At 41.9% G+C, this 15529-nt stretch overlaps 1 protein-coding gene across 9 annotated transcripts in view; it reads left to right on the top strand.

Annotated features, from left to right (window-relative positions):
* RAD51B (RAD51 paralog B) overlaps positions 1-15529 on the top strand; it is a 393397-nt gene that overhangs the window by 211446 nt on the left and 166422 nt on the right. For all 9 annotated transcript variants that reach the window (XR_011151392.1, XM_069017635.1, XM_069017634.1 and 6 more), the window contains one exon: positions 8986-9104. Coding sequence is in view for 8 of the 9 variants with exons in the window: in XM_069017635.1 (XP_068873736.1) it covers positions 8986-9104 (119 nt within the window). In the remaining variant the exon portion in view is untranslated. The remainder of the gene's footprint in view (positions 1-8985; positions 9105-15529) is intronic.

The following is a 15529-nucleotide window of genomic DNA, read 5'->3' as shown; positions in this document are numbered from 1 at the left end:
CTATTTAACACTGATTTTTAAACATAGTCCTTATGGCTATCAGCCCCCCTGTGGAGTTTTAATTATTGCACGTTCCAACCCTCTGTATAAAGAAGTTGTGACTGACTAAATTTGAAAATTATTTGAAAAGATACTACTAAAAGTAAAAGATACTACTAAAATACTCTTGTACTCAGGAGTGAAAAGAAGATATAACTTAATTCACTAGTTAAAAGCCATGTAACTAGGCTGTGATCAGAAATTGTTATTCATTTAGACATTTTATACTGAGTATATAGAGAAAATCCACCCCAGTGTAGGCTGACTGTCAGTGCTAGTGTTAATTGAGCAAACTCAGGTGCTGGCAGTGACCTGACTGTAGCAGCACAATGCTCTCTGTGGCTTCTTAGCAGAATATTTTTACCAAGGAAGACCTTAGTGCTCACTGAAAACCAGCTTGCATATACCTACTGTCCTTTTCTGTCCGCCACGTAGGCTCCTCGGGAGATGGGCATCTGTGTCAGAAACACCCTGGGTAAATTAGTACTAATTGGTGCTTTTATTGCCACTTTGCTGGAGAACTCATTGTGCAACAGAAACTAAACTCTCTCCCTCCTACCCCCATCACCCTTCCACACCCTGACTCTGATTTTAAGGTTGGTTTGCAGACTGGCTCCTGCCTTGCCGGGAGTACTGCTGCTTTTGTCTGCACTGTGACAGTTTCCTGGGCATGAAAGCTAAATTGCCGTGGCACTGTTTCTTTACCAAGACATATTTTATGGAAAAAATATACAGGCTGTGGGAGTAAAATCTGCATCTCAGACCACAGCATTCTAACATGACCATATTGCTGTGAACTGCATTCTGAAACTCACTGCAGTTTCAGAGCTGTATCTCACTCTCCTCCCCCAGCTGTATTAGCTTTTGTTCTGCCTTTCTGGGATTCAGCCATTTAGGCTTCCAGGCTTCAGGCTTTATGTTGGAGGGGTGAGTGTGACAGCTGGCTTATTCGGTTCTAGTCTGGAAAGTTCGGAAGTGCCAAATCCAGATGATGGGTAAGCACTAGCAGAGACTGATGAAGTTTAGCAGCTGAGATTAACCATCCTGGGAAAATCAGATGTGATAATGCCATGGCTGTGTAGGTCAGAGGGCTGAGGCTTGCAGCATGCAAGGCTTCAGTTGCTCTGATAGTAGGATTCTAAATCTCATTTCTTTATTCAGGCCTTAAGGGACCTACATACATGTAATTCTAGCATTCTGCCCCCTCCCTCCTACATACCTTCTGATTAATATCATGATCTGTTTTATTCCTTGGGGGAACTTAAGCAAAAAAATTACAGCAATAACTTGTAGCATAATTGGTGAGGTGATAATTAAAAGCATTTTCTGGATCATAGGGCCCTAGCATTGCCAGATGCCATGATTGGGCAAGATTTGTTTTTCAACCTATGCATCCTTTATATGTGCAGGCAGGCAAAATTCCGGATCTGGGTTGTTTGGTTTGTTTTTTTTTTTCCCTCCCTTAGCTCAGTGGTTTGAGATTTTATTTTCCAGTCTTGGGGAGACAGGAAGAAGTGACTGCATAGGAGAGGTTCAAAAGAAGAAGCTGCTTTAAGTTTTAATGGTGAGCAGTGTGGTAGAGAACTGTGGATACTATGAGAAGTGGTGTAAATTTGTGTAATTTTAGATTTTAGAAAAGGAGGGAATTTCTCAAAGACCACCATTAGAAGGGGAAGGAGGTTTAGCTGAGGGGTAAAGAATTTATACTCAGTTACAGAAAGGAATTGACTTAACTGCTTTCTTCTACTTGTTTTTCACCATCCCTCCCACCAAATCACTGCTTGTTCTGTCATTTGCAGTAGCACTGCAGCAATGATTGAGAGCTGGAAACTCATCACTTTGTGGTGTGGTGTCCGGCCACAGAGGCACAACATTTTCACTAGTAAAAAGAAATATTTGTTCCCAAGGATCTCAACTGCACAATTCCCTGATTTGGGCCCTGTTTCAGGTGCTGTAAACCACCAGCTGTTTTCCCACCTCCACAGATCTTCTGGGACCTGATCATTTTGGTCATGGCTGGTAGATTGTCTGGCAAGAAAGCAGACCAGCTGGATTTTTTCATTTCTTAATGTCAGTTCGTTTTTTAGGTCAGCAGGCAGGAGTCTCAGTACTAGCATATGTGTGTTTCTTAATTCAGAAGAGGATCAGCATGAACTCACCAATGAGTACAATGAGGGAATGAGATCTTCTGGTGTAAAACACACCGGTAACAGCAGGCATGCTGATGTGGGATTAAAAGTAAACCAGCACCTCTCCAGTTCTCTGGTGGACCCTTCCTAAATTTTGAGCTGTCTGAAGGTCCCAGCTGATTTTTTGGGGGTAGAAAGACCGATTTTTTGGTTAATGTTCCGTATTTGAAAAGGCTTCTAATGTTTCATGGAGCATACTCAAAGTCCTTATTTATACACAGTTCTTCTGGCCTGTCACATATTTTGGTGTATTTTCTGTCATCCCTTACGGAAGACTGTTTGTAAATGGGGAATAATCATCAGCAGCTAAGAGACTTGTAATCTGCAATTCTCATAAAAAGAAGATCTTTCGGTCAGGAAGTATCTTTTTGTTCTCTGTTTGTCTAGTGGTTTGCATCTTGAAGATGAGAGATCTAGGAGCTGTCACAACAGAAATAATGAACGACTGGAAAAAAGACAGCAGAAAGGACCTTAGTCTTGATCTAATATGAGATTAACCATGCAAAAGTCACCCAGAGTGTGTACACATAAATACATAAATATGGTAAACAAAAAAGTGTAAAAACTCACCTGTTTGGGGCATATGAGATAGATAAACTGTTGTCTGAGATGAGAAGTGAGCTCCCTCCCTTTCTATCACATTCACTGCTGACTCCATCAGAACTTTGCAATATAACTGGCAGTTTTTGGTCTCTTGATGATGACGACTGAATCAAACAGCCTGTTTAGTGTAATCTCAGGTAGGGGTGATCAAATACTTACATAATTAGGGGTGATAAAACCAATTTCCATTGATACACGTTTGGGTTTTTTTAACTGGGGGATTATTTACACTTAATTGCTTTGTTTGCTAAGTATATTCTGATGACGATGCTATGGAAAAAAGAGGAAAACTAAATTACATGTCATTGATTACTAAACAATTCTAACTTGCAGATAAAATATTTCTACTTGATTTTTATTAAAATTGGAAGTAATGTGGGGTGGTGGTGGGATGTGTGTGTAGTTTGTACAGATTTAGAATTAGGAGGGTTTTAGATAAAACTGCCAGATTCCCTCTCTTAATAAATGGAAGAGCATAAGCATTTTAAAAGTTAGAATTTTCACATGGCTAGTTTTGTGGCCAAGCTCAATTTCTTACAGCAGCAACTGTTTTTCCTGCCATATGTCCTAAATAATAAAAGACTGTAGGAAGTCAGTAGTGTGTTTTGAGACATACCTTGGCTGACTAGTCAGAGAGTGAGACAGTCACCACTGCAGGATAAGAGAATCAGAATCACTTTTTGACTTGATAAAGCTGTGGAGAAGGGCTGAAAATGACAGCAGTGGAAGTTTGCAGAGCGCTGTGGTTAGTTGCTTCACAGATAAGTTTGTCCTGTGGGTTGTTTTTTATTGTGTGATGGGTTTTTCCACCATTGCATATTTTTATACTTGTACTTTCTGAGTAGGTGATGATGGAAAAATAGATTAGGGGTTGAAGGGGATTTTTTTTCTTCTTTTTCTTCTGGTCTCATTGTTAGAGATCTGCACCAAAAATACAGACTAAATGCAGTGCAGGTGAAAAGTAGTGGTCTTTGAGCTCTGCCAGTGAACCGGAAAGCTGCACAGCCTGAGCGAGAGGCAAAGTACTTTCATTCTTATTGCATGGTGTGCCGTTTTTGTTGAGCTCAGTCATTTAATTCTTTATAAATATTTTCCTTGTACTTTCAGAGAGTTTTTTTCCTTCTTTTTGATAGGTCAGGCTTTTATCAAGATGGTTTGATGTTAAGATTTGAAAGATTTGAGGACTTGTTGCTTCACTGTTTTGTTATTTCACTGTCATTTAGTGCATTGATCCATTTTTAACATCTGATGAGAAAGTATTTTTAAATTACCAATTGATAGAGATTGCAAGGGGCCCAGTGTTGGGGATGAAGCTGACAGGCAATGGTATGTCCATCTGGAAAGAAAAAAATCAATATGTGAGAATGTGGACAAGGTGGAACTAATTGTTCTGTGCAGTTATACCAACAAGGAACATGTTGGGTTTTTTTAATCAAGGTATAGTCACATTCTGCCTGCAAGGACTTCTTGCATTTAAAAAAACTGTTTTAAGAAGCTTGTTTCATTTGATTCAAGATACTGGTCTGGTTATCTAAATTTTCATAGGATAAGAAACTAATGGAACTAAAGTCTCTTTATGGTTAAATTGCCTTTCAACATACTTGCAACAATTGGGACTTGGTTACATGAGGATTTAGTCTCTAAAATGTACCACCTTATATGCAGAGGACAAGAAGGTCTTTGACACCAGGTCTGTACTTGCAGTGCTCTGGTTGGACGCAACAGAATAATCCCAGAAGCAGTACTGAGCGGAATAGCTTTAATCCTGCTGTTCCCTCCAGTGAAAAATGGAAGGTAAAATAAAACCACTTTCCACAGCCTGGCTATAGATGCCATTCCTGTCAGTGACAGGGAAGTTACTTATAGAAAGTTTGTTTTGATTGCGTTGATAGGGAGAAACAAAATTAATCTCGTTCTCATGTATAAGCAGGGCCAAGTGTGGTGGCCTAGTTCTACTGACAGCTCCTTCCTGGGCATTGGAGCCCAGTGCAAGAAGCCTCTTGTGCTTGGAAGCAGCACTGTGGGCCTCAGTTGAAGTCACGCTTTCTTCTTTGTTTTTCCCCTGCTTGTGGAGAGGCATTTGCTTTGCATTTGACTCAGACCACAAGCAGCTTTATTTTCACTTGTGACAGCTGTTCAGTGAGAGTGAAGCAGCCAGTTCCTCATCTGTGCTTGCAGTCCAGAACAGATACGATGTCTGCTGGTGTCTCTGCCAGCGCTCTGAAAAGTTCACTTTCACAGGAGGCAGAAGAATACGCATCTCATGCAGTCCTTGGCCTGCCTGCTGATGTGCCCTTTGAAGATTAGTTTCATGCTACTTTTTTTTGTGTGAGGAAGGAGGGAGTGTTTACAGGAATTGAAATCACCCATTTTACTAGCGGTGGACCTGATACGGAAAGCAGAGAGTTGTTCAGACATCTTCTTCCAGCCTTCTAACATTCACCTTCACCTCCCCATGCTAGGATCCCATCTCTGTGCTTCTGGACACCCACTGCCTTACTGCATCCATATACTGAGATCTGTGACCTTTCTCTCATCTGTATGTCAGCTCTATTTTCTTACTTTCCCTAATCCCTGCACTCCCTGTATCACCTGTGTCCTGAACAGAAACCATCATGCCAGCAGTGTCTGGAGTAAGGACTGGATTTAAGCAGACTGGAGAGACTGGAACTGCTGCCCATCAGCTGACTGCACACTGCAGGTGCTGTGGAAGCATTCCATACCACTCTGAAGTGGTTCAGGTTGGAGAATTTGGGGACCTCTGAGCAGAGAGCAAAGTCTTATAATCCTGTTTTCTTCTTGGGCCACTGTTCGTCTGATACTCCCATCTCTAAGGGTGAAAATACCAGGGTTTGGAAGCACAAGGCAATGCATGCTGAAAAAAAAAAAATCACTCTCTCTGAACAGTGTTATTTATCCACTTCCTTTGTCCAGTTCATTAATGTCTAAGTAGTGGTTGAAGTAACAGAAAAGGTAAGTCCAAGGTTTTTTTAAGGCCATGTTTCAACATAAATCTGTTTTCTTAACATATCCTCTTTCCTTCCTCTGAGACGTTTACTATCTTTTTGTGTTTAGAGCAAGAAGAAGGAATGCAGCATGTGTTGTCACTGCCCTTGAACTTCTTTGTAAAGCTGGCACTGCTTCCTCCTCTGTTTGCTTCACTTCTTGTTTTACCTCTCTGTCTAATGCATCAGTTTGCAGGAGGATCCCTTATAAAATGGAAACCTTTCCAGAGAGGCATTCCTTTCTACCCTGTAAAAAGTCTTTGCTGTAAATTTGCTCCAGATTTACTAACTACTTTGCACCAAAGTCATAAATTTTAATAACTTCACAGAAGAGGATTTGCCCCCTTCAGATAGGGGCTGACACAGTATGGTACAGTATACTTTCTCCTGTATAAGAAAATAAAATAAATTACAGCAATTAGCTTGTTCTGCCATATATAGCTTTTCTGTTCACCTTGGGATAGGTTTTAGGCCTGAAGGAATGCAGAATTAGGAATTGCTATGGAGTGATATCTCCATAGTGTAAGAGCAGCAGGTCCCAGACATTTAACCACTTAAATGCCTGGCTCAGGATTGCAACAGTGAGATGTTCCCCCTTCTGTTACCTAAAGCAGAGACACATGATATGAGGGAAGTTTGGGTGTGAATTTTGTGACTGTTTTATGCCAACACTAGCTACTTCTAGAACGTCTGGGCCCTCTGTAGTGAGGGGCCCACAAGCAGGGGTGCGTGAATTGCTTCTTGGTGGTTTGGAATGGTGGCTCCTAGCTTTAAACAGGGGTGCAGTTACATCAGCTGTGAGGGAAACACCTCCACACCCACCAGAACTCACACTTAGCAGCCTCACTTGAATTTTGTGATTCTTACCGATTTCTAACAGGGTAGGGAGGGAAGGACTGTGTTGACTGCAGCTTATTCCCCATGAAAGGTTTGCAAGACTTTAAAGCTGCTTCAGTGTCTTATATTCTCCATTATCCTGTTTGTACAGTAATAGTATTTTACTTTTGTGGTGTTAGCACAAACCCAAAAATTTGTAGAACTTAATGAACTTAATTAACTTGCTTTGAGTCATTTTAAGGGAATGGAACACAAACCTCCCAGCACTCCGTTTTAACACTTGAGCGTGTTCACTCCTCCAGCTGGAAAATAAGATCCAAAACATAGATGAAGATAAATTATTCTTGCTAGCATATCCACCTTCCCAATAGAGATGGGCTAGACTAATTAACAGAATAGCATTCCTAATACTGAAGGTTCCAGTTAGATGCTTCTCTGCTGAGTTATTCAGGTGGAAGTTTGCTGCTTATCAAGATATTTTTTTTAAGTACAAAAAAGCAGTCATCCTTGCTGGATGGCACAACTGTAGGCTGTTTTCAGACTAGAACAAGTGTTCCAGAGAGGCAGGTATTGTGCTTGTCCCAGTGAACTCCTGTGATGTGGGAAGTAATTCAGATAATTTCAGAGTCCAGACTCTTGTCAAACTATTGGCTTGAACCATGCGCTCCACTTGTTTCTTTTGTAGACCTCAAACATTTTAAGACCTAATCCAAATCCAGTTGATGTTAATTGAACCTTTTATTACTTGGGGAAGGCTTGAGGCCTTCCACTGAATCCTGTAGTGCACTGCAATCATCCCAGGCCCTTCTTTCCATCCTGCTGCTCTCCTCTACCTAATGCAATCTAATAGTGTCCTCATTGCTTGCAACTACCAGCAGTGATATAAATAATGATTATCATTACATGTCAACACTTTTGGTCTTATTCTTTACTGAGTATTTTTCCAAAATAAAATCTTTAGTGAATCAAGAAATTATGCTTTTGCTCTGAATAGTTAGAAGGGCAGGTGGGAGGGAAGTAACAAAGCCCACTTCCTTGCAAATGTAAAAGTAATGAAGTGTTTTAAACCTGAATCTTCCAGAAGCTCTGCTGGGCTACAAGGTGACTTTGTTATCTCAGTACAGTTTTGCTAGTACTTATAATTTAGATTTCAACATTAACTGTTGCATTACAGATCATTTTGACAGAAACATAAGACTGCTTTATTGCAGTGTCTGGTCTCTCACTGACTTAGTTGACGAGGTTTTCACAACTGTCCTGGGAAAGCAATTTTGTTTGTTGCCTGATAGATGACAGGAAGTTATCTGACTTTAAATCTGTCTCATTCACTCATGGCTTTTTAACAGTATGGACTGTCTACCTCAAACAGTTAAGTTTTCAAATTGCACGTGATCATTTATACCCACATAACAACTAGGATCTTGTTTCTCAATTTCAGGGGTTTGTCTGTCTTACTTTGTTCTTGAAGTGTCATTTGAAGTGCAAACAAGTTACCCATCAATCTGTTCACCTTACACAGAACTTACAATAAGTAAAGATGAAGGTCTCAGGCACCTACCTACCTGCCTGCATGTGTGTACGTGTGCATGTGTGGGTCTCTGGTTTCAGTCTGAGAAAGCTCGGGTGCAATGGCAGTTAAGCAATCTGCATCATGTGGCATTATTGGAAACACTTCTTTATGTTGTGATTGCTGATTTCAGCAAAGTCCATTTTCCTTCAGGGTTATAAAAAGTTCAAATTATTTCAGGGACAGCAGAATGGTAATTACAGCTAAGGGGCTCTCTTCTTTGCAAATCTTAGGAAAAGTGTAGATGTCTGAGGGCATGAATCAGTATTCTGATTTTTAGGTCAGAGTATTGTGGTAGCACATTCTGCTCCTTTGGATTCCCTTTTTGTTATGTCATTATACACTGTGACTCTGCTGGCCTGCTTCCCTCTCATCTGTGCCCAGAGAAAGCTGGTTTGCATGGAGATAGAGTAGCTAAAGAGGAATAGGCAAGTGTCCCACGTGCATCGTGCACCCCTAGATATTTAGAAAATGTAGTGGTCTCTCCAAGAAGGTAGGTAATACTTTGCAACATCTCCTTAATTCTTGGCACTTTTCATTGATATCAGAGGGTAAGATGGAAAACTCACACTACAGTTGTATAAATAAATCAGAAAGGTAGGAAATAAATGCAGCAGTGCCATCTATTAATGTGCCATTTGTAATTACCAAGCTTAGGATAATCAGAGATGACTGATGAAGTTTCAATGCTGAGCCCTTTTCTGTGCCATGGTCCTGATGCAGTTTCTGTCATATTTATCTTCAGGATCTTCTGTAAGTGGGAAGAGGGATTCTGGTTGTGTGACAGCAGCCCTTGGCAACACGTGGAGTCACAGCATCAACACCAGGCTCATTCTACAATACCATGACTTGCCGACAAGACAGGTGAGAACTTAACAAAATAGAGAGTTTAAATAAAGGTACACCAGCAGTCAGATGGGCTGTGTCCCTCAGCCTCTCTGTTTATGCTACGTGTGTTGAAAGCTTGGCACTTGAGAGCCCAATTGCTTATTTGGGTGGGGATCAGTCAGTGTCCTTTGTTTTTAAGGGATGACCAGCACTCCAGTGCCTCTGTGTGTTAGGATGGGCTTTTCTGAGTCACAGTTGGTACAGGCATACAAGTTTCTTGAGCCTTTAGAGCATTCTATATTGTGGAGATGAAAGGTAATCCTTAAAGTGCTTTCCTGCACAGGAATTTTATTTAGGAGAGGAGTAGAAACATAGTCTTTTCACTGCCATGGTTGTTTTGCTGTCATGCCATCACTCTTCGTGCCCAGTTCCAGCTGTGACTGTTAGGACAGGGAGCACTCTGTTTTCTGTGACTGCTGTTTGTGAGTAGAAGTTTGCTGCCTGCACCAGCAAGCTTAAATTTGAGTGGTAAGTATGGTACCAATTTCCCAGAGGTATGCCTGTGAATACGAGAATAGTTACCCTTTTCACTGAGAGACTTTATGCTTTTAAGTGAAATATAGTAACATCTTTTACTGCAGTCTCCACCTCTTAATTTAAAAAACTGAAAAACTAGGAGACAAGACATTTGGGATATGATTGAGGGAATGACATTTTTTTTGTTTTCAAAAACATCATAATGCATGATTTCATCTCTCCCTTAGGATATCTGTGGTTATACTCTCTTTTGGCTTTGTCTGTTCTGTTTTTGCATTGATGTAACTTTCCAAAGGCTGTGACCCTCAGTCTTAATGTTACTGATTTTCTGCCAGTTAAAGTAGAGAGCTGTCAGAAAAATTGCTACGTGGTATTTGCACCATCTTAGTCCTGTACCATTACTACCCACATGTGTCCAAATTGGTGCTTCTTGGGTTTGCTGCCGCAACACAAGGTTTCTCACTTTTAGATTGCAGTCTTTAGAGCCAGGGGAGAGGAAGCCATCCTGTTTTATTAGAAATTTATTTATTAGAAGTAAAATTATAATGATAACACTCCTGTTTCTTCAAGTAGCGGGCACTTTGAAGCAGCAGTAGTCCTCTGGACTTTGAGGGAGAAGGTTAAATGGGAATGGGTCAAATGCAGGGAGAAAATGCATCTTCTGTACCTACTTCTAAAGGCTATGCATAGAAATATACTCTTACTGCTGCTGGTCTTAGAAATTTTCTTATGTACTGCTTCTTATTCTAGTCTGTAATTTCCTTTTTAACAGAAATACTAAGTTCTGCAAAATACAGAGCTGTTCATAAATTTCCTGGATCACTTTGGAGTTACATGAGAAGTGGAGTTGGCAGAGGGTAAAGGGCAGAAACTGGGCTCTGTGCTACTTCATGATGCACAATGTCAGCTAAAATGGATTAAGAACATTCCTCTGGTGGTGGAAAAAGGGAGCAGTTTTCCTAAAGAACATTCAGATATTACGTGTAGTTTTTCCTGATTTTGTTTGAGAAGTAATAGATCATAGGTATATGAAAAGTTGTGTTCAAGCCTTTAAAATTATGATCTGCTTAGTAGAGTTTTCCTCTCTTCCTGACTGAATTTATCAGGTGCACCACCTTGCTTAACAAGTGAAGCTATGGGCTCATTCTGTTTCAATTAAGCAAAGGAACTAAAGCGACAGTGAAGAAAAATAACCTTAAAGTAAATGTTAGTATATATTATTAAAACCAAAGTAATTTGAAGCAGAAGTGTGACATAGTGATGTGCCTGTGAAGTCCGTGACTGAAATGTGATATGTCCGTGATGTCCTGTAGGTATTTTCCTGTTGCTGATACCTGCGTGCCTTTTTCAGATAAATTCTCTTTTCTTAGACTCATAGAAATCTTTCAGCTAGACATGCAGTTTCCAGTTAGAGGAAGGCATCTAGAGTTACCCTACCTGTCACAGCACTGTATTGATCAAATTACTATAGTGTTACACACATATGCTCCTTTATAATTGCTTTATACCCACTTTCAGAAAGGGACTGTGAATAAAGGTGCCTCAGTTCTTGAGATGCCATTTCAGTCATCGTAAAGTGGTTCTGCCAGGAGGTATTAGATATCAGTGCTTTGAAAGCCAGCACTTTTTAAGGAAGCTTAACATGAAGATTCAAAAATGACCAAATCAGTAATCACATTTACAAATTCTCATGTGACTGTATTTAAAAAAAAACCAACAAAACCAACCAACCAAAAATAAAAAAGAACCAGAAACCTGTGATTATCTGTAGTCTTGGTTTTAAAGTGAAATTTTGCCCCAGGAAATTACTGAAAGCACACAGTTGGTCCAGAGATTTGGGTGAAAAGTCGTTTCAAAACCTAGTTTTTCCTGCTTTTCCATATTTGTAACCTTACAGAATCAATACTGGACAGGGAATAAGCTGTGTTTTCATAGAACTGTAGAAACTTCATACAGTTGGTGATTGCCCATCTCTCTAATTTGTTGAGGTCTCTCTGCAGGGCCTCTGTGCTTTCGAGGGAGTCAACAGCTCCTCACAATTTAGTGCCACTGGCAAACTTACTTAGTATTCCTTTGAATCCTGTGTCCAAGCCATTAATGAAGATGTTGAAGAGCACAGGGCTGAGGACAGAGCCCTGCAGAACCCCACTCTGGTGTCACCCCATTACCTATAACTGTGCGCCTGACCCGTGAGCCCATTGCTCACCCAGCGCGTGATGTGTTTATCCATCTGTGGCCTGGACAATTTGTCCAACAGGATACTGAAAGCTTTGCTGAAGTCCAAGAAGATTACATCTGCTGTCCTTCCTAGGTCATTTAGGTGGGTTACCCTGTTGTAGAAGGAAATCAGGTTCGACAAGCAGGACTTTCCCCTTATGGAGCCGTGCTGGCTGTGATCAATGACTGCATTGTTTTCCAGGTGTTTTTCAGTACTTCCCAGAATAATCTTTTCCATGATTTTACCTGGCACTGAATTAAGACTGACAGGCCTGTAGTTTCTGGGGTCCTCCTTCTTGCCCTTCTTGAAAATCAGGATAATGTTCACCAGCCTTCTATCAGCTGGCTCTTCAGATGAGTCCCATCAGGCCCCATAGATTTGTACGGATCCAGCTGGAGCAGCAGGTCCCACACAATTAGGGAATTGATCATTCATCATTGATCATTCAGCTCAGGGCTAGAGGCCCCTGTGGCACATCATCCATGTTGAAGACAGAGGCGAAGAATGCATTTAAACACCTCTGCCTTGTCCACGTCCCTGTTTGTGAGGTGACAATCTTCATTCTGTAATGGGATGATGTTATTTCTACACTGCCTTTTGCCATTAATGTATTTGAAAAAACTCTTTTTATTGTCCCCCACAGTTCTGGCCTGCTTCATCTCCAGTTGAGCTTTGACCACATGAATTTTCTCCTGCCATGGCAAGCAGTATGTCTGTATTCTTCCTTCCAGTGTCACCTGACCTTGCTTCCACTGGACATACACCTCCCTTTCCCTTCCACAGTGGATACAATTTGTTCTTTCAAAAGGTGGAATTCATTCTTTAGTCACTGACTTGATCTCCAGAATATTCTCTTTCTGGATCTACTTTCCTTCTTTCTTTCCCTGGAGGAGCTGGAGCAGTGGTGACAGCCTGAGGGACTTTCCCTCATTATATCTGACTTCCAAGGTAGTTAAGCCAGTGTGCTAATCCTTGCTGCAGAATCCCACCCATCAAGAGAAAAAGCACCCCTTGAGAAGCACTGGGCTAAGGGTGGTATTCTTCAAAACATGGAGTGATGCTGTGATCTTTCAGGAGGATTCAAGCAAGCTGTTTTCCAGAGCTGTGGTATCTCCTGGACAGCCCACTGGGCTGCTAGATGCTTGTTCTTGCTCATGCAGTATTCGTTTCTGGGAAAACTCATGGACATAGTCCCTGTGCCTGAAACCTTGGAGAGTGCCAGGGCAGCAGGTGGCAGAACAAGTATGTGACAAACCTTAGGAAATTGAACATAGAGTTCCTACACAGCTGGGATTTTTTATTTATATTAAGTAAAAAATGCCTTTATTTTGTTTGTCCAGTAGATATTTTCCAGCCAACTATCCCTATTTCCACCCCACCCTTCCTGTGTCTGGTGAACATTAATAAGACAGCAGCCAGTTCAGCAAAGTAATAAACTTTCTGGGATGTCCTGCCTGCCTGAAAATAAGTTAGGTTTGCCTTATTGCTTGGATAGGAACAGCTTTCTGAACAAACAGATGAACTTTGCTCATTTGCTTCCTTCTAGCCTCCAGGGTTCTGGTTTTTATTTTCTCCAGGACAGAAGCAACACCCCTGGGGGAGGGCCGAAAGAGATTTCCAGTCTGCATTTAAATTCATTATGTCACCAAAACCCACAAGCATGGACAATAGCAGGAATCATTTAGCTGCTGAGGTGGGACTGAGCTGTACAATTTTAGCAGCAGCACAGTGGCATAAGAACATGTGAGAACATGGGAAAAGTTAATTGTTTTGCACAATGCCTTCCTGAAGGGAATTATCTTTATGGATACTGATACATGGTTCTCCCTAAGCATTCTTATAAGTAGTTAACCATGACATTTATTTTCCTGAAACGCATACATAAACATGCAGACCCTTTGAGTTTGGGCCAAAACCAATGGGGCTGCACTCGAAACTATCAGACTCCTCAGTTACCCCTATGTGTAGAATTATCTTTTCCTGACCTGGAGTCAGCATACTTGTTTTTCATGTGTCCTCAGTTGTTTTTGGGGGTCAGCATGGTAGGGTTAAATACATTGTCATGCTATATTTAACATTTTGTTCTTGTCCATTGGAGGCAGGGTGCTGGATTAAATGAGACACTGGCCAGATCTGGTATGGCAACTTATATGGGCCTGGTTTATTTTATAATTTTCAAGGGATTTGTGAGACTCATAGTATTGTGTTAATCTCTGTAACACATTTTGAAATTATCAGATGGGAAATGCATACAGAAGTGTTATGTTATGATAAATCAGTGTTTTCCTGTGCTATTTTCAAGGAAGAGCATTTAGAATCACAGAATCATTTAGGTTGGAACACACCTTTAAGATCGAGTGCAACCATTAACCCAGCACTGCCAAGTCCACCACTAAACCATGTCCACAAGTACCACATCTACATGTCTTCTAAATACCTCCAGGGGTGGAAACTCCATCACTTCCCTGAGCAGCCTGTCCCAATGCTTGACAACCCTTTCTGTGATGACATTTTTTCCTGATACCCAGTCTAAACCTCCCTTGGCACAACTTGAGGCCATTTCCTCTTGTTCTGTCACTTGTTACCTGTGAGAAGAGACCAATCTCTACCCACCTACAACCTCCTTTCAGGGAGCTGTAGAGAGCAATGAAGTCTGCTCTGAATTTTCTTTTCTCCAGGCTAAACAAGTCTAGCTCCCTCAGACACTTGTCATCAGACTTGTGCTCCAGACCCTTCACCAGCCTTGTTGCCCTTCTCTGGGCATGCTCCAGCACCTCAGTGTCCTTCTTGTGTGGAGGAGCCCAGAAAAGGACACAGGATTCAAGGTGTGGCTTCACCAGTGCTGAGTACAGGGGGACAATCGCTTTCCTGGTCCTGCTGGCCACAATGTTCCTGATACAGGCTGGGATGCCATTGGTCTTCTTGGCCACTTGGACTTCTGGATCATGTTCAGCTGGTTGTCAACCAGCACCCCCAGCCACTCTTCCCCCAGCCTGTATCATTGCCTGGGTTGTTGAGATGCGAGTGCAGAACCCAGCCCTTCACCTTACTGAGTCCCATATAATTGGCCCATCAATCCAGCCGGTCCAGATCCATCTGCAGAGCATTCCTACCCTCCAGTAGATCAACACTCCTGCCCAACTTGCTGTCGCCTGCAAATTGACTGGTGGTGCACTTGATCCTCTTGTCCCGACAATCGATGAAGACATTAAATAGGTCTGGCCCCAATACTGAACCGCTGGGGAGCACCACTGGTGGCTGGTCACCTACTGGTTGTAGCACCACTCACCACCACTCTCTGGGCCCGGCCACCCACACAGTGTTCACCTAGCAACCAGTACACCCTTCTGCACCATGGGAAGCCAATTGCTCTATGAGAATGCTGTAGGAAACTGTCAAAAGCTCTACTAAAGTCTAGGTGGATGACATCCACAGACATTCCTTCATCCACTAAGCGGGTCACTTTGTCATAGAAGGAGATGAGGATGGTTAAACAGGACCTGCTTTTCACAAACCCATGCTGTCTGGGCCCGATCCCCTGGTTGTCCTGCATGTGCTGTGTGATGACACTCAGGATGGTCTGCTCCATGACCTTCCCCAGCACCAAGGTCAGGATGACAGGCCTGTAGCTGCCCAGATTCTGCTCTGGCCCTTGTAGCTGGTGTCACATTTGCCAGGTTCCTGTCACCTGGGACCTCCCTGGCTG

This window comes from Aphelocoma coerulescens, chromosome 5 (assembly GCF_041296385.1).
Source record: "Aphelocoma coerulescens isolate FSJ_1873_10779 chromosome 5, UR_Acoe_1.0, whole genome shotgun sequence".
In the NCBI taxonomy this organism is placed as follows: domain Eukaryota; kingdom Metazoa; phylum Chordata; class Aves; order Passeriformes; family Corvidae; genus Aphelocoma; species Aphelocoma coerulescens.
This window is presented reverse-complemented; position numbering and strand designations above follow the sequence as displayed.